This window comes from Myodes glareolus, chromosome 2 (genome assembly GCF_982192425.1).
Source record: "Myodes glareolus chromosome 2, mMyoGla1.1, whole genome shotgun sequence".
In the NCBI taxonomy this organism is placed as follows: domain Eukaryota; kingdom Metazoa; phylum Chordata; class Mammalia; order Rodentia; family Cricetidae; genus Myodes; species Myodes glareolus.
This window is the reverse complement of record NC_142027.1, coordinates 87,299,077-87,324,495: the sequence shown is the minus strand read 5'-3', so window position 1 is coordinate 87,324,495 and position 25,419 is coordinate 87,299,077. Positions and strand designations below refer to the sequence as shown.

General features: G+C 48.3%; 1 protein-coding gene across 4 annotated transcripts in view; it reads right to left on the bottom strand.

Annotated features, from left to right (window-relative positions):
* Positions 1-25,419, bottom strand: part of Mtus2 (microtubule associated scaffold protein 2) — a 372,456-nt gene that overhangs the window by 77,271 nt on the left and 269,766 nt on the right. For all 4 annotated transcript variants that reach the window (XM_085685182.2, XM_048418727.3, XM_085685184.2 and 1 more), the window contains one exon: positions 18,479-18,690. In XM_085685182.2, the coding sequence (XP_085541308.2) occupies positions 18,479-18,690 (212 nt within the window). The remainder of the gene's footprint in view (positions 1-18,478; positions 18,691-25,419) is intronic.

Below are 25,419 nucleotides of genomic sequence, written 5' to 3'. Positions count from 1 at the left end.
GCCTCGGTATGTAATTCCTTTATCGTCCCTGCATTTGCCAAGGGCTTCCGTGTGATGCTAGGCATCATGAGATTGTTTCATCACTGAGATGGGTTCACTGTTTGAGGCAGAGAAGGACGATATTTACCCTACTTGATGGATCAAGGTACTAGGAAGGGCTGAATGAGAGAGCTTGGAGATCATGTCTCTTCCCAGGAGGCTAGGAATCTTTCTAAACTACAAGGTGAATTTCTGATCCTGATGCTTCTGTGTGCATTCACTTGGCACACCAGAGCCCTGCAATAAAGCACACTTGTTCCAAGGCCCCAGGAGGACAACCGCCATCAGTGGCAGGATGCTCCAGCAACGGCCACAGGCAGCTTGCGCTATGACCTCAGTGATGGGGATATATGGGGATCACTGCTATGTGGGGACGATGTGGGACTGGGGAAAGGCTAAAAGAATTCTCTAGTTCTGCCTTCTTCTGAAGGCTAGAAAAAGACAATGAGAAAATGCCAAAGAAGAAAGCAGTAAGGACCTTCCTAGTTGTTCCTGCCACGTCTGCTTTCTGAGCACCTCCTCTGTCTAGTCAGGTGGCCACAAGGACATCTCAGGCACCCGCGATTACCTATAGCATCACGGCTCAGGAAGCAGGAGCTGCCCTCTAAGAACTCTCTAGAGCTACAGAAGCAGGCTAGATGTTGTCTTCTGTGCGGGCCCCAGAAGAACATGTATTGAATGAGAGAACAGGTTCTGGTGGGATCACCTGGTGTGTCTCACACCGCCTGGCACATCTGCAACCTGTCCTAAGATGCACCCGAGGCTGTCTCTCACAGTGGCAGGGAGTGACTTTGAAGTCTATGTTGACCTTGTTCCCTGCTGGACCCTGGAGCCCAAAGAAGCATCCCTGCCACCAGGAATCCCGGAAGAAAACTAAGAATTAGATGACTGTAACTGGAAGAGAGATTTAAAGGGATCTTAACAGTAGCGTTACAGCCTGATGGGGCAGCCCACAACTGTATTGCTAAGCTAGTTAATTTTAGGTCACCGCCATTACCAGAGCAAGAGATGTGGGTCTTTTGTCAGTTAGAAGTAACTGTTCTAGGTAAGTGGCTTAAATGAAGACAACACAAATGCCCGGGGCTGGATGCTGGGAGCTGCCCCATTCGACCTCCTGGCTGCTGATAAGGCTGGATCTCTTGAACGCCCTGGCTGTCTATCTGCAAGATGCCCCCGGCAAGATGCCAACACCTTTGTAGGGTTCCCATGTCCTCAAATGTCAGGGTTGAAGATAAGAGAGACAAACCACAGAGAACACAGCTCTGGGGAGGAATAAGGTGTGGGGGAGGGTTTTGTTTAATTCTCAAGTTTCTGTGGGACCCAGACAGTTTTTAAGGGGCTTGAGCTATCATATGTGACCCCTTCTTACCTACGTTAGATTTGTGGTATGTTCTGAAACAGCACCCATCAGAACCCAAAGCAGGTCAGATTCTGGGTCACAGAACGCGGGTGTATTTTAACCGACTGGGAGGCATACATGATGATTTATGAGACGTTCAGGCAATGTGGACTGTGCAGGGGGTGTGGCTTTCCACCTTGAGCTTGAACAAGGAAATGTAACTCAGTGTTGTTTCATTTTGTTAGGAAAACCTTTTTTTCCCCCCATTGGAAGAAAAGATCTCTCTTCTCCCAGCACATCTTCTCACAGAATATACCCACACAAAGGAACCACTTTGTATGCACGCCCAGTAGTTTGGCTACCCTGACTTTGGGGATTTTCCATGATGTAATGAGAAAATCAAAATACCAAAAATAAATAAATAAACAAAAAAACCCAACAAAAACGCTTATTGTCTTAAAAGCATTTTTTTTTGAAACTCTATCCTCTTTCCAGGCTTAATTATATATAATGTAGGTCATTTTGTTTGACAAACGTAGGTCATTTTGTTTGACGATGAGCCTCGAATGGCTGTCCTTGAACCACTGGTGTGTTTCTCACGGGTAAGATGCCCCAAGGTAAGGATGTTAAGGATGACTGCTTCCTCTCTAAGTGGGCCACATGGTTCTGCAGAACAATGACAAGCCGAGAGGACTGGAAACTTCTGAGTGGTCCCCAGGAGACTGTGTCTCCTTTCCTTCCTGCACGTTGAGAAAGTGGAGTCCCTTCGCCAGCACAACCCATGCAGCATGCTGCAGAGGAGGGCATGCGCGCACCCCTCTGCTCTGGGGCAAGCACCTTCCACTCGACCTGAAACACTGAGTGTGAGCTATTTCTGTCACCGAAAGGAGAAGGAAGGAAGATGCTGGAGGTGACTTGATAGGGATTCAAAGTAAAAGGCAGGGATTCAAACCTCCCTCCAGAGATATGGTGTGAATATAAGGGCCCCAAAGGCCCTTCTTCCGTGTGTTGAAGGCTTCCCCTCTAGCCCAGGGTGTTTGTCCTAATTTGGCTTCTGTTGCTGTCCTAAAACACTGGCCCAAGTGCAGTTTGTGGGGTGGACTTTGTTCTCACCTTCAGTCCTTTATGAGGGAAAACAAGACAGGAACTCAAGGCAGGAACCTAGAGGCAGGAACCAATGCAGAAGCCATGAAGGACCTGCTCTCCCTGGCTTGCTCAGCCTCCCTTCTTAGACAACCCGGGACTACCTGCTGAGGGGCGGAGTCACCCACAGTGAGCTTGACCCTCCCATGTCAGCCATCAGATGCCCCATGGTCATGCCCACAGGTCCCTTTGATGGAGGCAAGTCCTCAGTTAAGACTCCGTCTTCTCTGTGTCCACCTGGCACAAACCAGGAGCATGCTACTGGAGAGGCGGCAGGCAGAAAACGCAAGGTGTAGAGCCAGCCTCGGTGAGAGGGCTTCCAGATCCTGGGATCCAGCCTCCTGTCTCTGCTCTGCTTTCTGGTTTTCATGAGCTGAGCCACTAGCTTTATGGAGCATTCTCTACCATGATGCACTCCCTCACTACAGGCCCCATAGCAACACACAAGGGCCTGAGACTTCTACAGCTGTCAATCAAAACAAACCTTCCCTGTTTTCAGTTGATTGTCTCAAGTGTTTTGTTACAGTAACGGAAAGCTGACACAGAGATGCAGTAATTATTGAAACTGATAGGCAGCTTCTCATGAATCTTTTATTCATTTTTTCCATATGTAACACCCTACTCCCCATCTTGTCTAAGGGAAGCCACCCATTCTCTCCTGTAGCAGAGCATCCAAAAGGGCTTACGGGGCCTCCTGGCTACTTTGGCACCTCAGATTATGAAAAAGCATACGCTGGTTTGAATGTGATTCCCCAAATTCAAATATTGCAAACTTAATCTATAACTTAACAGTACTGCGAGGTGGGGCCTAGTGGGAGGTGTTTCGGTTACAGCGGTTAACGCTGTCATAAAAGATTTTCCAAGGTTTTCTCTTGGCCTCCTATGTTCTACAATAAAAATGCCCAGATAATAACCTAGCACCATCGCCTTGACTTCCCAGCCTTCAAAACTGTAGGAACATTTATCTTCCTTATATGTTATTCAGGCTCAAGTATTGTGTTGCAGCATCACCAAACAGACTGAATCAAATTAGACACCGTGTTTTCTCCTTTCCATTTAGGTCTTCTCATCTACTTAACAACACTGCTTCGGCTGGAAAGCCCTCCCCGGGGTGGGGAAGAGATAAACACACACAATTTTCATGCCACTTGAACATATGACTGTCATCTGCCAACAGAATAGGAAGTCAACAAGTCAAAGACATATAAAATTTTCTTTATTTCTAGATTTACTTTCTTTTACATGTATGAGTGTTTTGCCTGTTTGTGTGTGTATGTATGTATGTATGTACATTTGTCTATGCATCATGCCTGCTGCCCACAGAGGTCAGAAGCAGCGTTAGATTTCCCAGAACTGGAGTTATAGGGCTCATAAACCACCGTGTGGGTACTGAGGCCTGAACCCAGGTCCTCTGTAAGAGCAGTATGTGCTCTTAATCGCTGAGTCATCTCTCCAACTCAAGAATAAATGTCCGCATTAGTGGCTGGACCTGGAGAGCAAATACTGTCCACACACATGCTATAGCAAGCTGTCTGCGCCCCCCACTGCCTCCCAGAGCAGCAGGGCTTCCTGACAGTTCTACTGCTCTGGATATTGGGTGAAACGTGCTGGCTGGTGGTTCTAAGGGTGCTGGCACTGTCCACATGACTTCATGTTTCCACCGGTATCACAGAGCACTCTGGGAGCCCAGATGGCCATGCTCCAGGATCCCCATCTTCCGCTGTTTCCACTTCAGCAGTGGCATGCCTCTGACGGCGGTCCCCAAGCAGAGAATGTCTACTCCTACCCAGCTTATTTCCCACCCACCCACCAGTGCTCCCATCTCCACGTCCTTACTGGGGTCTACAGCCTGTCACCTGCTGCCATGCAGTCTGCTCCTGTGGGTGTCTTTGGGGCTCTTCTGGGCCCATCTGCTGTGCGGACACATGTCTGCTTGGGTCACCCTCCACTCAGAGGCTTCTCCCCTGCTCTTAATGACCAGAGTCCCCATCGTAGCTCAGGTTGCACAGAACCTGCTCTCCGGCCCGCTTCCCCAGTGCAGGGCTCTACCTCGTCTCCTTAGCTCTTTCCCACTCCATGGAGCTGCCATGATCTTCTCACTGTGTGCTGTTCACACGCAGACCTTCACCTTCGACCTTCTGCAAGGTTTCTTCAGAAACACTTTCTTCCGTCTCTGCACATGTGCTCCGTCCCAAAGCAAGCCGCACTCCCTGATACCGCTTTTCATATTGACACCCGAAACATGGTCAATCCCCTCACCAGATGGCCTGAAGCGTGGCCTGCTGGCCCTGTGTTAAATTCCCAACCCTGAATAGCTTCATCCCAGGGCAGGAAACTGGATGTTGTTTGGGTAAACAGTCACCTACGTGGAGTGATGGTATTTCAAGTCACTTCCTTGTGTGTGAGCTCGAGTTTCCCTCCTAAAAGACTCAGGCGATAGACAAGGGCATTGAAACAGAAGAAGGTGTGTGCTGGTGGCCAGGGCTGTGTGGAATGTCTGCCCTTCAATGTCGTGCTTTCTCTACTGTGTCTCCTCTTCCTTTCCCAGGCTAAGTTTCAGTCTCGGGGCCGTTCTCTAGGCGGCTGCAGAATGTCACGGAGAACACAGGCTACAGTGTTAGCGCCGCTGTCTCAGATCCCAACCCTGCTCTGGTTTATTTTAGCCAAAGAAACTCATTTGTCTGAGTCAAGGACAGTGCTCAGTGCAGAGTTAACACGAAGCTGTGTGTGGTTAGCGCCTACCTGATGGTTGGGGTGGACACCGCAGGCACGCATGAGTAAATGGCTAGCTAGAAAAAATGATGACAAATTAAGGATTTCAGCACCCGCCTGCTTTCCTGCGCAGGTTATTCACGCCACTGAGCCTTGTATGTGCTGCAAGCATCGCAGCTTGTGTGCACACGGCGTCAAATCCGCCCCCTTCACCGAGTCATGGATTAGCTCTCTGATCCTTTCCTTGTCACAACCACAGACTTCACCCTCACTGTGCCCAGGCGCCTTTGTCTGCCTCATTTCTTCCTGCTCTCTGCTCTCTGCCCCTTGGCACTGACTCCCCCTGAATCTGGACAAAATCCCAGATGTCTGTCCTCTTAGGACTGACTTCAGGTGCTTGTTTCTGACAGCGGAAAGGATTCTATCAGACCACAGAGAGTTACCTTGGGTTATTCCATTCTCTTCTTTCCTTCGCTAATTCTCTCTAAATCAAGGTCAATGTTTTGGAAGAGCTGCAGACATGGAGAGTCGCCGTGTGGGAAGCTATTTGGTAACACGTTAAATTCCACTTGTTTCTCCCTCACTGGTGAAGGATGTGCACCCAGGAACTAACCTCCCCGCGTGCATTCTTTCCAGAAGAATAAGTAACCTGTTCGAAAAAGAAGTTAATGGGGAAATCACCCTATCACAACTCACTGGACGTGTCAGAGCACCCCCAGAGGAATGAATGTGGATGCAAGAGTCCCTTCCCCTTCCTTCTGGGAAATCTGCACTTGAAACTACTCTCTACAAAGATGAAGCAAGTGTAACACACGTCACGTCGAATAACAAAATAAACTCATGACAGCTCACACCTCCGAAACCATCCTCTAGTGCCAACTGAGAGTCCCAAGTGTCCAGTGTCAGGGTGATGTTTGTCATTCCGATGCCAGAGACTGTCCCTCTAAAGGGGTGCCATGAGAGAGGCTGACAGACTGTTGCTACTCTTCCTTATGTGGATGGGTGCTGGAGAGATGGCTCACAGGTTAAGAGCACTGGTTACTCTTGCAGAGGACCCAAGTTCAATTCCCAGCACCCACATGGCTCCTCACAATGGTCTGTAGCTTCAGTTCCAGAGAATCTGGCGCCCTCTTCTGGCCTTCTCAAGCACTACATGCACGCAGTACATGTAAATACATGTAGGCAAACACTTCTAAAGAGAAATAAATAGTGGGGCAGAGGGAACAAGCAGAGGACAGTTGGATGTCTTCCATCCGTGGGGCTGCTACTTCCAACTGTGCACCCACAGTTTCGCCAGACCCTCTGAGTGCTGCTTTCTCTCTGGCATCTGAAAGTCCCTCTCATGAACTCAGCTGCTGCCACAGCTCCGAGGTCTCATGTGCTAGACCCCAGTCAGTCAGCACTCTGCATCCAGTTCTGCAGGTCCAATGCAACAGACATTACATCAAATGCAGAGATGTGGCCTATTAAGAATATGTCTGGCGGGTAGTGAAAAAAAAGTCCTACCAGCATCTGGAGTCAACCACTGTTTGTAGCAAAATTAAATCAGTGGTTCTCCTAATGCTGTGACCCTTTAATAATATCTCTTACCATGGTGACCTCTAAACTATAAAATTATTGTCATTGCTACTCCATAACTGTAATTTTCTGTTATGAATTGTAATGCAAATATCTGATACACAGGATATCTGATATGTGACCCCTGTGAAAGGGGCCTTTGCCCCTCAAATAGGTTGGGACTCAGAGGTTGAGAAACACTGATTAGGATCATGATTCCACTCAGTTGAATCCCACCCCATACCACACTCATAAGCCACAGCAAATGCCCTAGCCAGATGGGCTGAAGAAGACACTGTCTCTTGTCCCTTTTCTAAGATTTTCTCCTTCAGAAGGGAAATCTTCAGACTTCCTATCAAGCATGAACTGCATATCCTTTCTTTTCCAAGAATTCATCTTTTCTTGCCCATCATTCACAATGGACTTGGGCTTCCCCACCATTCTGGTGTCTGTGAGACTGGAAACGTCCCACGAACTTCACACGAAGCAACTGTCTGTTTGCAGAGGACGAGCTGCAGTTTCTGAGCCTCCTCTGCTAACACTCCTTACCCTCCAAACACTAGCCTGTCTATTGAACATTGCCATGGCCATATGTGTCCCAACAAATTGATTAGCCAATGCATAAGGCTTGAAGTTACATCTGCCCTCAGCATGTGGCTGGTGAGACTGAGTTTCTAAGACTCAGTTACTCAGGCCAAAGTTGATTCCTTGTATTTGAATAAAGTTTGGCAAATGTGGTAAAGACTGATCAACTTTTTCTAAGTATTTAAAACCCTACCTCTACTTTCTTTAGTTCTTTGAGACAGAGCCTCACAATATACCTAGGCTGGCCTAGAATTCGCTATGTAGCCCAGACTGGCCTGAATGTGAGACAAAAACTTCTTGCTCCAGACTCCTGAGAGCTGGGATGAAAGGCTTGAACCACCACACTTGGCCTCCATCTATTGCTAACCCTCCTGGGAATAGCAAGCAAGAATTGGCAGTTTGCACTAGTAAAGATAAGTTGCATATTCATAAGCTATGTTGACACTTCGGATACATTGGCCACCTGACTTGGGACAGTATTTGTGTCTATCATGGTAGTTCTGCTGGGTAAATTTGACTGTTGTTGGGAAAAGATGTCTAAGGCAAGGATTTTTATGTTCGTCTCCCATTGAGTGATAATACTGGGCCAAAAGGGTCCCGAGAAAGTGCTTACATTGCAATGTGTTTAGTGCCATTAGCAGCTCCTCCTCCAAATGTGGGTGGAAAGGAGGCTCAGGCCTTCAAAAGCACTGGCTGGTTCCCAGCACTGACCCGCGGCCATTCGAACGATCAGTTCAGAGGGATCCAGTGCCCTCTGCTGGCCTCTGGAGGCACTGTCTTACAGACACATTAAATAACTAACCTCGAACATGCCCTCTGTGGAGCTCAAGGTTGCTCCTCAGGGGCCATCTGGAGCATGCTCCCACAGCTGATCCGGATGCAGCCTGGTGGCTGGGACGGCTGCTTCAACTCTCACACTTCTGTTTCTTCTGCGTTACTCCTTTTAAAAAGAACCACTCTGCTTTTATTTATTCCTTATTTTTTTCTTTTAAGCCTCAAGTTTTCAGGTTTTGGTCTAAGGATTATAATAGGAGAGCTTCGTCTTTCTCCGTGTCATTAGAATCAGTACATGGCCACTGAGAGTGGGGGGCGGAAACGTACCACTCTCCCCTGCTCTTATTTTCTTGGACAGATTTCCATAATTATTTCATCTTCTGTGTTTATCAGTTTGATTATGCCATGTCTTGGCATAGATCTCTGTAAGCTATCTGAGGCTCACAGAACTTTAAAAAAAAAGATTTATTTTTATTTTTGTGAATGTGTGCATGCCACTTAGGTGCAGGTTCACTCAGAGACCAGAGAGGGTGGATTCCCTGGGTGCTGGAGTTAGAGGTGGCTGCGAGCCTCCTGACACCGATGCCAGAAACCAAACTCTAGATAAGAACAGCAAGCATTCTTGGCCACCTCTCGAGACATCTCTCCAACTCTATCTGAGAAGTTTTCAATTGTTCTTTCTTTTCTTCTTGTTTGCTAAGAGATAGGTCTCACTATGTAGCTGTCTTACAGCTCACTATGTAAGCCAGGCTGACTTTGAACTCACAGAGATCCGCCTGTCTTTGTCTCCCACTGGCTGGATTAAAGACATGTGCCCCCAGTCTGGCCCAATCATCATTTAAAAAATATTTTTAGGGACCTATTATTTTCCACGAAGCCCAGGTGAGAAGTGGAGATTTGTAATCAATAACTCACATGTTACACTAACAGCAAAACTCCCCAGTTTGCCGTTTTGACCACCGGCCAAGCTCCATGTGACCCACCAGTCAATAAAATACCAGTCAGAATAGCAGAAGGCTCAGACCATGGCTGGAAGCAGGAGCTTTGCACAGTATCTCCACCCCCCCCCCAGCTTTATTACTAGTGACAAATTGCACATGTTGGTATGTGCACACTTGGTGAAACTACTACCACCCAGCTAATTGAGACAGCCATTGCTTCATGTGGCTCCCTTCCGGTGTGCACTTGGTGAGACACTTATCATTGCCCTTGGCAAGTGTAAACTACACGTTTCAGAGCTGCTGACTGTACCCACCATTACAGCAGGTCTCCAGAATGTATCCCCAGTCTCGAGTTTCCTTTACTCCATCCCTCTGTCCAGCTGTCACCCGGCCACACCTGTCACCACCTGCCTACCTTCCGGCAATGCTGGGAGGCTCAGGTGAGGAGCTTGGTGAGTGTTGCATGGGGAGGGGCCTGGGACTGTCTTGAAAGAGATCCTGTGTGATTTCCATTTGATTATTCTGAAATCTAGCTAGCATTTGACAAATCCGTGATGACTAAAATATTACACAAGACGGGGTTGGATTAAAAGGCACCCAAGTTATCCACAAAACGGGTTGAAATACCTTCATCATGAAGGTTAAATGAAAGTATGTTTGTAAACATCCAAGGGCAGAGCTGTGCCCATTATACTCTGGGGCTTATGATTACCTTCCCCCTAAACTGTAGGCGCTGTTTTAAAAGGTGTTTTCTATTTTGAAGCAACGGGGCTCTTGGGTCTATACTAACTGGACATTATGGCTGTGCCTGTGTTGCTGGGCTCAGTAGAGCCAGCCTGTCATACCAGCAGCTGGTTTCACAGCTCCGAACTTTTGTGAACTCCCTGCAGTACTGTATGTTTTACTGACAACCTTCCTGGTTTTAGGGCAACCTTCTACTTAGGTTTCCGAACTGACACAGAGACAGAAAGGGTTTATTTGGCTGACACTCCCACACCACACTCCATTGTCGACGAAAACCAAGACAGGAAGTGAAGTTGAAGCCACAAAGGACCGCTGCTCACTGGCTTGTTCTCTCTCCCTTGCTCAGCTACCTTCCTTATACAGTCCAGGCCAGGCAGCCTAGGGACGGCACTGCCCACAGTGGACTGGGCCCTCTCACATCAATCAACAATTGTGGAAATGCCCCACAGGTCATACCTACAGGCCAATCTGATGAAAGCAGCTCCTCAGTTGAGATTCTCTCCTCCCAGGTGTGCCTAGACTTGTCTCAAGTTGACCAAAACTAGAACATCAGTTTAGTGTGAAATTAATATAGCCATCTTAAAGAATCAAATGACAATGTACAAAAATCTCAAGAAATTAATAAGATATTAAATTATATAACCATTCTGCCTCTCTTTTTGATAGTGTCAGCATACTGTACCTTTTTCACTGCTTTATTTTAAATTTTATTTTTATATTTAAATGGAGATCCTTGTATACAGCATGTAGTTGGGTTCATTAAATAACTTCAGACTGTCTCTCTTTTTTAGTGCGCTTAATTAAGCCACTCACGTTCCAAGTGGTTGTACATATAGTTGAACTAACCTCTCTCAATTGTTTTCCGTGACTTGTCCTTATTCCCTTCAGGCTAGATCAGAGGTGTGGGTTGTCTGACTGTGTATCTGTGCCATACAGAATTGCATTCATGACGTGCTTCCCGGGCACACAGCCTACAGCATTGCGCACACCTCTTCTCATTGTTTTCACGATCTGATGGTTGGGAAGGGGCACAAGATGAAGGAAGCTGTGTGCTTTCGGTTTCAAATGAGCTAATCTGTGTCCCATGGGGGTAACATGGAGGAGGAGACATTCACTCTCTTGGACAATCCCTGCAGACTGGAAGGTAGAGTTGGTGTGACTTTTCTGAGCACAGACTCTCAGACTTTTATTTCTAGAAGGCGACCTCTAGGTGGCACCACCGCCACTTCTCGCAGGCAGGTTCTGCCACCTGACCACAGTGAGCCAGGGACACTTAGTAACTCTTTACTAAGGAACTCTTGGTTCACACTTTCCTCAGACATCAAATTCTAGGCACTTGCTACTTCTGTATCTTTTTACCCACCGTCAGGGACCTGGCCTGGAACTGCTTTCTCATTTGGCGACCCAAGTGTGGGGTCGCCTGCTTCCTCAATCTTTGCCACATCTCCTGTCTCCTTGGGGCCTTCCTCAGACCCTGGCTCCACCCTGGTGCTTGCACGGGGAGCGGGATGGCTGTCCTGCCTTCTCCTGGGTCTTCCGTGAGCACTCTGCTATCATGTCCTCATTTCCAGGTAAGTGCGGCCACTGGCTGGTGTTTGCATTTTTTTGTGACTCCTGTTTAGCGACACCCGGGCCAGGTGGACAGGGACACCTTCTGTGCGCCATCCGAGACAGGCTCTCACTTACAGCTCACTACGTAGCCCAGACCGGTCGGAAACTCTGGCCATCCTCCTGTCTTAGCCTCCCAGGTACTAGGATTTCAGACGGGTCCTTAGAGAAATACCACTTCTTGGTGTGGAAGAATTGTCTGTATTCTGTCAATCATGTATTTTAATAAAATGCTGACTGGCCAGGCAGGAAGTATAGGTGGGTCAACCAGACAGGAAGTAGAGGCTGGGCAATGAGAACAGGAATATTCTGGGAAGCAGGAAGCTCCCTGTCCATTCCTGCCCAGATCACTGAAGAGGCAACATGTGAGCTGTCACACTGAGAAAGGTACTGAGCCGTGCGGCTAACATAGATAATGATAATGGATTAATATAAGTTTCAAGGACTAATAAGAAGCCTGACCTAATGGGCCAATAAATTTATAATTTTATGGAGTCCTGTGTGTAATTGCCTTTGGGGCTTGCAGGTTGTGGGGTACCGGGCGGGACAGAAACCCCAACAAGCCAGCCCTTCTTGCTACAACTTCTGGCATTTAAAGATAAGATAGTCTTAGAGTCTGACAAGCTCTATGAAATCCCAGACCCTTGTGATGGTCCACTAACTCTACGTATCCCTGGAAATGATACAGTTAGTCATCTCCCCCTTTATTAAAAAACAAAATTGGAATTAGGCCATCAGCAAGCTCATTTCCAGAAAACTCAAATCTAGGAAAGACAATGAGTCTGGTCCTCACAGAGCAGACACTTCGGGGGCTGAGGCAGGAAGTGCTAACCTCCGTAGGCAGCCATTCATTTTTTAAAACTTCTCTTATTCAGTTTGGTTTCCTTTGGTGGACTTTACAACATTTAAATGATCTAAAATGAAATTTCCAGGGCTGCCAAGATGGCTCAGTGATTAAGAACGCTGGCCGCTCTTGCAGAGGACCCAGGGTTGACTCCCAGCATCCACACGGTGGCTCACAAACATCCGCCACTCCAGGGCCAGGAGATCTGACACCCTCTTCTGACTTCTGAGGACACCAGGCAAACCCAGGGTGCATCTACATACACCCAAGTGAGCATTTATATGCATAAATAAAAATAAAGTAATTCTAAGAGCAGAGAAGAAATTTTTAGTAGAGATGTTGTGGTTGCAGAAGCCAAGAATGCACAGAGGCTGGGAGGAGTGTCCCTGGGACTGTCCGCCCTGCCATGCTCCGACTGGTAAAGAGTACTCAGTACTTCATCCCAGGTGATTCAACAGGCGCACACTTCCCTCTGCCCAGCTACTTGCTGCTCACGCAGGACAGGTTCCTAAAGCATTCAATGGAAGCCATTTATCTCCCTCCACAGTGCCCATCCATGATCGAAGGACGTTCTTTCATCGGAAGGATGAGCAGACGAACAAATGAACAAAATGATGGAAGCGAGCTCACGCACAAAGCGCGAGAGGTGAACAGATGGGGGCAACGGCTCTACCTCAGTCAGGTATTGGGTTTCACTCTCCTGCATCTGACTATTCAGTTTACACCATCATCAACAAAGTTGGGGTGCCTCAGGCCTTGGACTGAGGATCTTCATAAGCAGGAGACGACTTGGCTCTCTCGACTTATTTTCTAGTTGTTCTATGAACAGCCCAGGACAGGGCTCTTTGGGGAGGAATTTTACCTCCTGATTTGGGGAACACTTAGTATCTGTAGATTATGCTGTGACACGCCTCTGACTAGAGTCCTCAGAGGAAAAGCGGGCGCCTCACTGCAGGGGCGGTGGCTACTTCCAGGACACACAGACTTCCTGTATTGCCGCATCAGGGAGTGAGTACCACTCCACTAACACTCCTACCGCACTCTCTGCTGACTGATGGTCAGGCAGCCCAGCCCAGCTCCTCACAGTTTCTTTAAGGCTTTAGCTTTTCAGACAAGGTAAAGGAAGAGAAGGTAATGGCAGAGCACTGTTTATGGGAAAGGCGCACAGTGCTATGGTGACAGGTCAAGGACCGAGGGGGCTACTCTGAACATCAAACTGCTTCTGCTTCCGGTCAAGTGTACTTACTGATCATGAACATACTTGGGAGTGGGGTAGGGGAGTAGGAGGAAGAAATGCCTGGAATGGAAAGTCCTTCAGCTCGTGGAATGTGGCTTCTCTCTTGCTTTCATGAAGCAAGGCAGGCATTCATCTGACGAAGCCTCAATTTAAAATCTGACTGCTTTCAAAGGTGAGAGCAAGCCAACAGTTGCTTAGGAAGGATTCTCCCTCCATCCTCTGTCTTCTGCGTCATCAGGCACACTGCGTGACTCAAGACTGGAGCAGGTGCTGTGGGGCCTTAATGAAGACACTGGGGAGACTCCGCCATGAGGAGCCTGCTATCCTCACAGAGGAACGTGGGCCTCTCAAACAGAGCCTCGGGCCTAAAACAATATTCAGACGTTCGCAATGGTTTATTAAGAGCTTAGAGAGAGGGACAGGACTCGCCCACCGGAGAGGCAGACATACAGGCTCTGCTCTGGCGGCTCTCCCCACTCGTTCACACCCCCTCATTCCTAACGACTGCTCCTCTCCAGAACTCTTCCTTCTCACTTGGTCCATTGTAAGGGCAACAGGCCAAAGATGGCCCCCAGGTGTTTCCTAGAAGCAGCATGCATAGCTATCCAGCTTTGAGTTATGTTTTGCAATGTGTGACAAGGTTTTTCCCCCTTCTCGCACGGAGCAGAAGCAGCATAGAGACTGGGGCGGGGATGGAGGCGGCATTGATGTACCGCGCAAAGATACGCCTGCTGGTTCCACTGTGTTCTGTAAATGTCATCAGAGACCTGCAGGTCTCCCCCAGTGTCCCCAAACATCATACAAAGGTGACAGCTATACCAGCTGGAAGAATTCAGTGAGGGTTAGAATAATGTCTCCAGAACCTCAGGCAGTCTGTCACCCGGGGCTGGGCGGTTATTTGGGGACCCCGGGCCACTTTCAAGTTTATCGAGGCTTTCACAAGCCCTTTCACATGGCAGAGGCAGTTGACCAAGAAAGAGCTCCTGATATTGCAGATGAAGCCTATTAAAAATACACACCTCTAAGTATTAACACACACCCACAAAGCCAGAAGACTAGAATGCTAAAAATTTTAAGTCTAATGCTGGGAATTTGGGTTTGTGTTCTTTCTGCTTTTTTGTATTAAGGGCTTGTTTCAAAAGAAAAAAAAAGAGCAAACAAACAGTAAGTCCAATAAGATGACTGTAAGTATGTTTTTCACTAAGTTTAGAAAACACATGCTATAGTTTGGCCCATATGGCTGTAGATATAGTTTTCCTGTCCCACTACCTGCTCCCAAATAACCAACACGGAGGCTTAATATTACTTATAAGTGCCTGGCCAATAGCTCAGGGTTGTTACTAGCTAACTCTTAACACTTAAATTAACCCACATTTCTTATCCATGCTTTGCTGTATGCTCATGGATTATACCTCATTTTCTACACGCCTGTCTCCTCAGTGACTGGCCAGCATCAGCCCAGACTCAGCCCCTCTTCCTCCCAGAATCCTTAGTTTGATTGCCCCACCTAACTTATCCTGCCTTGCTATAGGCCAATCAGAATCTTTATTAACCAACAACAATAGCGCAAATTCACAGCATACAAAAGGATTATTTCGCAGCACAAGGCTTTGCTACAGAGTGATTCTGTGGGTAGGTGGTAGACCCCTCATGATGGAAAAGACCTAGAGGTACTGAGGTCACACCTCTGAGCGGCGAATGCGGGGCTTCGAATCCCTTCTTCTTTCTTCTTCTGCTCCCTGGCTTGTGACATGAGTAGTCTTTTCTCTGGCATGTATCTCAGGATTGCCTCAGGTTTTCCGCAATAGTAATGGAAATCTAAGACATACAGAGACTTTTCACATCGACTCCCATGCCTTTTCTGCCTAATCTCTAATAACTAAGAAGCAGAAACCACAATCTACCATCACAATCAGTGTGAATTATGAAAACAAAATTCAACATTAAATTATTGGATAGATACAATAAATCGTATTAAAATAAAAAAGAAATAAATACCCCCCACCCACCCACACACGTAAGTACTCAATGAGAAACTCTTGGCTGTACAGGACCACTGTGTGGTCTATTTCATGGATCACCACTAGGGGGTGCTACAGGGTAGCATTTGGAGAAAAAGCAAACCGAGAGAAAGAGTGCAGCTTGTCAGCGGGACCCTGGAGTGAGCCCAGGAGGTTCATGCTCATTACCACATCCCTGGAGGTTTGTGACCATGTTTTTCGGCAGGTCTGCTTGGCCTGCCGAGGGGCAGAGCTGTTAAAAGCAGGCGGGTGTGAGGCTATGTTGGCACCTAAGTGTGGCATCTCAGAATCCCTGGGCACTGGGTGAAGCTGTCAGAGCTGACCGCCTCCTATTCTGCTAGGATGGGGAGTCCAACTGGGCTTCCATGCTGTTACCAGAGACGAGATGAATTTTCAGTGCGTTCTTCAAGACACATTCAGCACTTTCAGGACAAATTTACTATAGCAACTGAACTGGATAAACCAGCCAGACTGCTGTTTATGGATAAAGAATCAGTAGCCCTTAAAGGAAGTGCTTAGGGACAGAAATGCTTCTGATTTTTTTCTTTAGAATTCAGGATGTTCTTACAGTGTACATAATGAGTTATCTCGGGGATGGGATCTAAGCCTGTACAAGGAGTTCAAATAAGTTTCTTATGCACCCTTGAAACACCGGATAGAGGTAATTTTATACAGTATTTTAAGAGTGCAACCAGACTTAGGAGCTCCAGTGTGGAATGCCGCGCTTGTGCCTTGTCAGTCTTCAGAAGGTTTCGGGTGTTGGACCACCTCAGATTTCACACCAGGGACACACGACCTGTATAACGACATCTGAGCGGCCCGGCTTGGCGTCCTCTCCACACATCATGCCCGCCTAATCCCCTCCTGAGAGCAGAACCGTCAAGTGGGTTTTGGAGATTTCTTTGCCCTCACGATTGTTCTCAAGGATTTCCGTAAAGTGCCTCTCCCCATTAACTCTCTACCTCCTCAAATGACGACGACCTCAATTGACCTCAAATGACAAAGAAGTAGCCTCTGTCAGTCAGATGTGGAGACAGTGAAGACTCAGGACAGGGGACAGAAGCATGCAGCCAGGGAGGACACACATGGACGGGGCTGCTGTTGCCATCAGGGACTATGAGACACGGGGAGAGCAGGGAGGGACCTGTTTGGGTCTCCAGAGGCACAGGTGGTATTTCCTCTGGCCAGCCCGGTGCCTCTCCATTTCACTACATCCTGCCACTCAGTCCACCATGGCAGTGGTTCTCAACCTGTGGGTCGACACCCCCCCCCCACCAGCAGGGGTTGCATAGGAGATCTCCTGTACAGCAGGTCTTTACATATGATTCCTAGCAACAGCAAGATCACAGTTAGGAAGTAGCAATGAAACAATTCTGTGGTTGGGGAGGGGTCACCAGAGCACGAGGACCTGTATTAAGGGGGTGCAGCATTAGGAATGCTGAGGACCCATGCACTATGGACCACAAGAGGTGTGTGCTCTGAGGAACTTGCAAGTGAATACACAAAAAGAGACTCCATTTGAGGCTGGCTGCAGTGACCATGCTTCCTTGTGGCTGGTTCCCTCCCACCTGGGGATATCCCCCCCTCCCCACAGGGACAGTGTACCTAATCTCCCACAGGGGTGACATTGAACCTCCAGAGAGCCCCACCATTCGAGGCTTCAGCCTTTGTCCTCCCAGGGGCCACCCCATGTCTGACCTCTGGGCTCCATCTGCTAATGGCAGACCACATAAACCGCCAATGGACTGTGGAAGCCAACGATGACATCAGTTATAGATTTGGCCTGTTTGCTCCCTGATCATGCCACCCCAGCCCCTTTCTCCTGGGGTTCATCTAGAGTCCTCTTTAGGACGCGGGTGTGGTTTGAGCCTCCAAAACCTCCTACTGAAAAAGGGGGGGGGGGCTTTAAAGTGAATTCATGTCTGTCTCCCGGGAACAGACTAGCTCCTGGGAGAACCAGTTGGCATAAGACAGCTCAGTGTTTGCCCTGCCGCTCCCTTCCACATGCTGGCCCCGCCCCCTCTTCCATAGGCATACTGGTTCCGCCCTCTCTCTCCCACAGGCACACTGGCCTTGCTCTCTCTCTCTCCCACGTGCATACTAGCCCTGCTCCCTCTCTCCCACACGCCTGCTTGCCCTTCGGCTCCACACCATGATGTAAAGCAGTCTGAGGCCCTCACCGGGAGCCCAGCACACACTAGAGCCACGCTCTCAGGTTTTCAGCCTCTAGAACTGTGGGGCAAAATGAACTTTTTTTCTCTAAATAAACTAACACTTCTAGGAGATTCTTTTTTTTTTTTTTTTCTAAATGAACTACCCATTTTATCAACAGCAACTATGAAAACAACAATCGTATTTGGCTCTCTAAACCAAATGCTCATCTTCACCCTTAAGCACACCTTGGCATCCAGATGACCCCCGACATCAGTAGACAAGAACCCAGCATTCTGCATTTCTAGAGAATCAGTGCTCAGTGAAGACCCTTCTCTAGCCCATGCTGTTGGGCTCAGAGGAGCACACCCTCAGGCCCGCCCCGTACATGTCCCACCAGCAGCCACGGAAGATGATGCTGAGGTTCTGTCTCCTTGTGTCCACAGTCAAAACACCAGAATGAGCCCATCTCGTTTTGAAAATGCAAAGAAGCGCACACTGTCGTGTTCAAACATTTCCCCTCGGAGCTCTTTGTGTGTTTCTTTTTTGCCCACTTTTTTCTTCTGTAATCAAGGTTATTTACTCTTCCTTTTAGACTAGCTTCTTTGACTAGTTTGGGGTTCCTGGAATATTCTAGAATGCTGCAGAAGATTCACTATGACAAACAAGACTCAACTCTATCCCCAAACCTTAACTATTGCACACACTTTCTGTGAGCATTGCTATCGGCTCCAGGGCCCAAGTAGCTGAAAAGACCTTCAGCAATGACAGCCACGGCCTCACCTTTCTGAAGAAGTGCTGCGTGGAGACAGCCAGGGCGTCGAAGCCACGGATGGCCCTCTTCAGCTCCCCTCGAGCCAGGCCCAGCTGCCTGGCTTGCCATTCACATCTGTCCCTCAGTCGCTGGGCCAGCTGCCGCTCTGCCTCTCGGGCCTGCAGGTCAGGCTTGGGTGCAAACCCATTCCGAGGAGCAGCAGCCCTCTGCTTTGGGTGCCCTGTGAAGAGAGAGAACAGTCACTCGTGGGATTCCATTCAACTGTAGCCTCTTACAGGAGCTTCCCAGACCCGCAGGGCAGGGAAGGAATTGCCCGCAGAACAGGCTGGGGCTTAGGTCATTTAGTCTGTTTACCAGTTTTATGCGCAAAGTTTATGCTTAGAAAACAGTAACAAACACAACACCAAATTTCTCTCAGCGTCCACCATTGCTTTAGGCCTGCTTGAAGAGAATGAAATGAGAAGTTTTTCTTTCTTTCTTGTTTCTTAATGGGATTTTAAAAAAAATGGTAAATGTCATTATAAAATGCTTGCAAATAAATTAAAAGCATCAAACAGCAAAACCAACCAGACCCACAGCCTGTACCAGATAATGAACTTACAGTTAGAATCGGCACTCAAGACAGAAGCTGTGGGGCTTCACATGAAATTGTACATTGTCTGTATTGAATCTATTTTATGTATTTATTGCCTTTAGACGAATGTCTACTGGGAAATCAATCCCGCATCACCTCGGGTAGAAGTCGGCTTCTGAGAATGTAGTGGCTCCTTCCTCAGTACCAGAGAGTAATGCTGTGAGCCCCTTCCTGCCCTTCACATGACCCTCTTGTGACCTTGTTCTTCAGCGTCAAGGTCAAGTAAGTGAGAATATCTATGGGGGGCTTAGTTCCTACTGCACTAATGTCTCGGGGACCCCCAGTGTCACTTCAGATCATGCCCACAGCTACAGATACGGTCTAAGCTCCCCATCCACTCCCCCTCTGATTCTTATTTTCATTACAAGTAGAATGATCTTTACAGAGCTATGAGGTGGGCTAGGAGGTGGTTCCCTCAGGAAGCCTCCCTCTGTTCCCACCGCAGTGTGAAGGAAGCCACCACTCCCCACCCTACCCACAAAGCTCCCGGGAGGCAAACGTGAAGTGGTGTAGCTCCCAGAATGGACCAGAAATTTGCCAGGGTCCGAGGGTAGGGTTAGGGAGGGACAGAGAGGGGCATTTTAGGCTGAAGTTTGAGGAAGGTAAGGCTTCAGAAAAGAGCTCATTGGAAAGAAGGCCACCATGGTTACGGACCCATGGGCCACCATCCCTCCACTGAGGCACAGAGATACCTTCTCCCCACAGGCAGCCAGAGAGTCTGCAGGTGGCCATGACCTGATATCTCAGACACGGTCTTCCTGTGTTTGGACAGATGTCCCTGTGCCGCCTTGAGTTATTTGGGGGCTCTTTCTCTCTCTCCTGACTTTTGTTTCCTTTCTAAGATCCCAGGATCAGGATACAAACCCTGAACCTAGCGTCTGACACACAGAGACACAGAGCAAGGTGGGCTGTGACGTGCCGATGGTCTCATCCCTTGAACGACTTAGCAGCAGACATGACAACAGTCATGAACAGACACTATAATAGTCTTAACAAGACCTCAGAGACTGAGGTGGGACCTCACAGGTGACACGCCTTAATTTCTGGGGCTTAGGCCGAATTGCTCCTCAAAAATTGCCTTCATGTGATGAAAATATGTTCTGTTCCAGAAAACGGACTGCCAGGTTTTAGGCATCTCAATCTTAAACTGTGCGTCGCCACGGCATTTTCAGTACTGAGAAACAAGCGAGCGGCTTCTGAGGTAATCTCAGCAGAAGCGAGGAGCAGTTTCCTGTCGGACCCACGGAAAGACCGGGTCGGAGGCTCTGAGGAGAAGCCTCTCTCCCATGGCTGCTGATTTCCATCTTTCCGTGGTGAGAAGGCTGACGATTTTATAAAACTCTCCAGCGCATTAGTCACCGTGCCGAGGCACTGAGTGTCTGGCGCCTTTATGGTGGGAGACATTTCCTCCAGAAGGTTCAAGACAAGCACAGTGAACTAAGGCTGACTGCGAGCACAGTGCACAGGGTCAGCTCTGAGCTGTGCTGCTTCCCCCGCCCACAGTGCCATGTGTGCGTGTGTGTGTGTGTGTGTGTGTGTGTGTGTGTGTGTGTGCGTGTGTGTGTGTGTGTGTGTGTGTGTGTGTGTGCGTATTACAGACTTATAAAGTTATTTCACTTTCACTTCTGTGTGTGTGTGTATGTGTGTGTATGTGTGTGTGCATATGTGAACATGTATGTGAGCACACCACAGGTCAGAAGAGAGTCTAGGAACTGGAGTTAAAAGCAGGTGTGAGCCACCCGACATGGGTGCTCGGAACTAAACTCAGGTCCTCTGCAAGAGACGTGTAGTCTCCATTTCTAGTGTTTCAGTTGTTTCTATTGTTGTTGACCCAACACCAAGTTGGGGAGGAAAGGGTTGATTTGGCTTACACTTCCACATCACTGTTCATCACTGAAGCAGTCAGGACAGGAACTCAAGCAGGGCAGGAACCTGGAGGCAGGAACCGATGGAGGGTGCCACTTACTGGCTTGCTCATCATGACTTGCACAGCCTGCTTCCTTATAGGACCACTATCCCAGGGATGGCACCACCCACCATGGACTGGGTCCTCCCCCATCGATCACTTAATCAAGAAAATGTCTTACAGCTGGATCTTATGGAGGCATTTGCTCAACTGAAGTTCCCTCTCTGCTGACTCTAGCTTCTTTCAAGCTGACCTAAAACTAGCCAGCATTGTTATCATTAGGTTAAGGAAATGAATACTACCACTGAAGTTTCCTTTTTAAGCTGGCATTACTATCACTATTGCTATTACTATTACTATTGCTATTGCTATTGCTATTGCTATTGCTATTGCTATTGCTATTGCTATTGCTATTACTATTACTATTGCATTGCTTTCATTCATGTTCTCAAAGTTCCCCTATTCAGTCAAATGTAAGCAGGAGGATCATATTTCTCCTCTCAGGCGTCACCCAGCAACTGACATCTGGGCCAAGTCAGCGGCTCCCCTGAGAACACTCACTTTTGGAGCCAACACAATAAGCTTAGCTACTCTGTGGACACTAAGTGACCTGAAGAAACAGTCTTTGTTTAGGGCTCCTTGTTGGCTGTACCATAATTCTCCATCACTGTCAAGGGCTGGCCAAAGCCCAGCCCCAGAGCTTCCCCACTAGGAAGGAAGCGCTGAGAAATTAGGTTGGCCATGGACTTTACTGCCACTTTGTTGAGAAGGGTTTGTGATGCTGAATCTTAATGGTCCCTGTGGCTGCACCACAAACTTACCATTTACCAATATCGTACAAAGGTCCTTACCTCTAAATTAGCAGTGACCAAAGAACTATATGAGCACTCACTTGCCATGACCAACAGATAGCTGATATGATATGCTTCTTGCTAGGATTTTAGATGCTTCATGTTAAGACGTTTAAGGTCCCAAATACTTAAATCTTGTTTTTGGACGTTATCTTTACGTCTGCTGTCCTGCAAGGTCCAGTGGATGAGGAAGGAATCAGGTTCATCGTTGGCCAATGGTCAACAACTGTCCAGGAGGGACCAATCCAGGTCCCTGGCTCCTCTCTGCCCAGGGTGCTTCCCATTACCTCATTTGTGGGGCTACTCTGTGTCTCCAGCACACCTCAGAGGGTTAGGAGCGTGCCCTAAATCTAGACTGCATTCCCATTATCCAAGTCCTGCCCCAGCCACAGTTTCTTTCAAACTAGCCATACCAGCTGCATAAATCAGGTTAGGGCAGATGGGATGTACGCTGACCACAATGACATGTGACAGCTTTGTCCCAGCGGGGAAGCCAGTAACTGGACATCAGCACGAAGGCGAACGTCAACAGTTGTTTGCGTGCAAAGTCTGAGCTCCCGACAGTTTGCGTGCCGAGGCTAAGCACTGGGGAGGCCACGGTGTTTGAAAATGGAAAGCAAATATTAAAAATTCATTTGCGGCATCCAGTCACTACCCAGAGGAGTGCCAGAGATGGACAGGGTGATTTAATCCAATCTGCAAAGCTTATCAGACATGGCAACAGAGCCGAGCGGGTGCCTGCTCATTGGTAATGTGACGGAAGGCCATGACCTTCACACTTGTAAACAAGGCGGACACAAGGACTGGACACAGCTTTGATGGCTTCTCCGTTGGAGGGAAAGGTCCTCTGTGAAACTCGGTCATCGTTCTAGCAGAGGCAGATCCCAAGGGCACACAGGGGAGTTCCTCGTGAACTTGAAGATAGCTTTGTTTTTATGACCGTAAGCACGGTGAGAAGGATTTGTGAGATAGAATTCTTTTCCTACTCAGTACTCAACAGGGCTACTGTTTCCCAGGGGTTGTCCAGAGTGTTGCTTGGTTTGTGCCATCTTAGAGTAACCCAGGGACAAGGGAAACTTGTTTGAGGAACTGCCTCCATCTGACTGGCCTGTGGTCAGGTCTGTGGGATATTTTACTACCATTTTACCCGAATGCAATTAATCACCCTTGACCTCTGAGGAGGAGGGAAGGGCTGGGGTTGAATGAATAAGCAATTCTACCTATGTGCCCAAGTGTCTAGGCATCCCTAAAACGTGGGGTCTGGAGTTTCTGGCCTGGCTAGACACATCTAGAGAGCACTCCCTAAAGCCACAGGGAGGGATGCTGTCGGCAGGGGACCTTTCTGGTTCCCATCCTAAGGACACTTCACCCCGACGCTCATCTGTGTTGTGTGTCTGATCCTTTGTAACTCGCCAGTAAGTGGAAGTAGGGGCTTCCCTGAAAGTCCTGAGTAGGCACAGTAGGCATTGGCGGGACTGAAAGCTTCAGGCACTACTGCTGGAAATGCAAACGACAGGTTACTTTAGGAAATAATTTGGCGCAATTTAAAGAAGTTAAGTGTGGTCAGATTTATCTTTGGGTTGCCAACTCACAAAAATGACACGGAGACTCATTAATTAGAAAAGCTCACCCTCGGCTTAGGCTAATTCTTAACTATTCTTACAACTTGAATTAACCCCTATCTTTTAATCTATGTTCTTTTACACAGTTTGGTTACCTATACTCTATACTGCCCACCCTGCTTCCTCTCTGTCTGGCTGGCAACTCTGCCTTCTTCTTCCCAGCATCTTTCTCTGCCCAGAGGTCCTGCCTAGCTCGCTATTGGCCATTCAGCTTCCTATTACACCCATCACAGCAATTCATCTCCACGGTATACAAATATCCCCCCAACAGTTAAGCATATCATTACTACATGAACCATACATCCGGGGTCTTAGTTAGGGTTTTATCGCTGTGAAGAGACTCCATGATCATAGCAACTCTTACAAAGAAAACATTTAATTGGGTGGCTTCTGGTTTCAGAGGTTTAGTCCATTATCATGGTGGAACAAGGCTGCGTGCAGGAGAAGTGTCTACATCTTGATCTGCAGGGAGCAGAAGCGAAGACTGTCACACTGGGCATGGCTTGGGCCCGCCCCACACTGACACACTTCTTCCAGCACGACCACACCACCTAATAGTTCTATTCCCTATGGACTCACGTATTTGAACACTTGGTCTGCTGCTACTGCTCGGGTAGGCTTAGGAGGTATGGCCTTGCTGGAGGAAGTCATCACTGGGGGCAGGCTTTGGGGGTGTAAAGCCCCCCACCATCCCTAGTGACTGTTCTCTAAGCTTCCTGTTTACAGTAAGGGTTGCAAGCTCCTCGCTTTCTGCTCAAGCTGCCATGCTGGCTGCCTGCTGCCCTCAGTGACAGGCACCTCTGGAACCTTAAGCCCTAATAAACTACTTTTGTAAGTTGGCTTGATCTCCACCAAGTCCTTGCACAGCCTCTAGGGACCTTCCATTTGGACCCGACTGGGGTGGCGAGGAAATAAAGTACAGAGAGACAGATGAACACATGGACAAAAATTTGGGATTGGGTAGTCTGGGCTCTTGACTGGAGAAACCAAAGTATCCTGAGGCTCACTGTGTTTAATATATAGAGAGGTAGGGTTATGACATCTGCTGAACAAGGAGGCGGGGTTATGACATCAGCTGAACAAGGAGGCGGGGTTATGACATCAGTTGAACAGGGAGGCTGGGTTATGACATCAGCTGAACAAGGAGGCGGGGTTATGACATCAGCTGAACAAGGAGGCGGGGTTATGACATCAGCTGAACAAGGAGGCGGGGTTATGACATCAGCTGAACAAGGAGGCTGGGTTATGACATCCACTGAACAAGGAGGTGGGGTTATGACATCAGCTGAACAAGGAGGCTGGGTTATGACATCAACTGAACAAGGAGGCGGGGTTATGACATCAGCTGAACAGGGAGGCTGGGTTATGACATCAGCTGAACAAGGAGGCGGGGTTATGACATCAGCTGAACAAGGAGGTGGGGTTATGACATCAGCTGAACAAGGAGGCGGAGTTATGACATCAGCTGAACAAGGAAGCTGGGTTATGACATCCGCTGAACAAGAAAGCAAGTTTAGCTAATCTCAGCAGGGACACTCTCGGTAGAGGAGCAGTCTTCAGGCTGTGAACATGTAGGGGGAGAAAGCAATGGTGGCCGTAATTTGCACACACTGTCTCCCTCTGAGACTGAGACACTGGGTCCCAGACATGCTATGCCCCTGTCAACAACATGCATTCACTTGGGACTTCCCTATGGGTCACGCTGTTTCGCTGCAGCAGCAGCAATGTAACTAACACACTGGGGGATGCACCAGTATGGAGAAAGGGGTTACTAAAGACGACAGGAAAACAGAAGCGTATTACACAATTCCGCATACATGAGACTTTAGGAAACACGAACTACTAGACAGACTAGACCAGAGCTGGTTGGGATTGGGGTGTGGTGGGCTGTGCACATGGGCCTGACAAGACCACCAGGACATTCTGGGAGAAGATG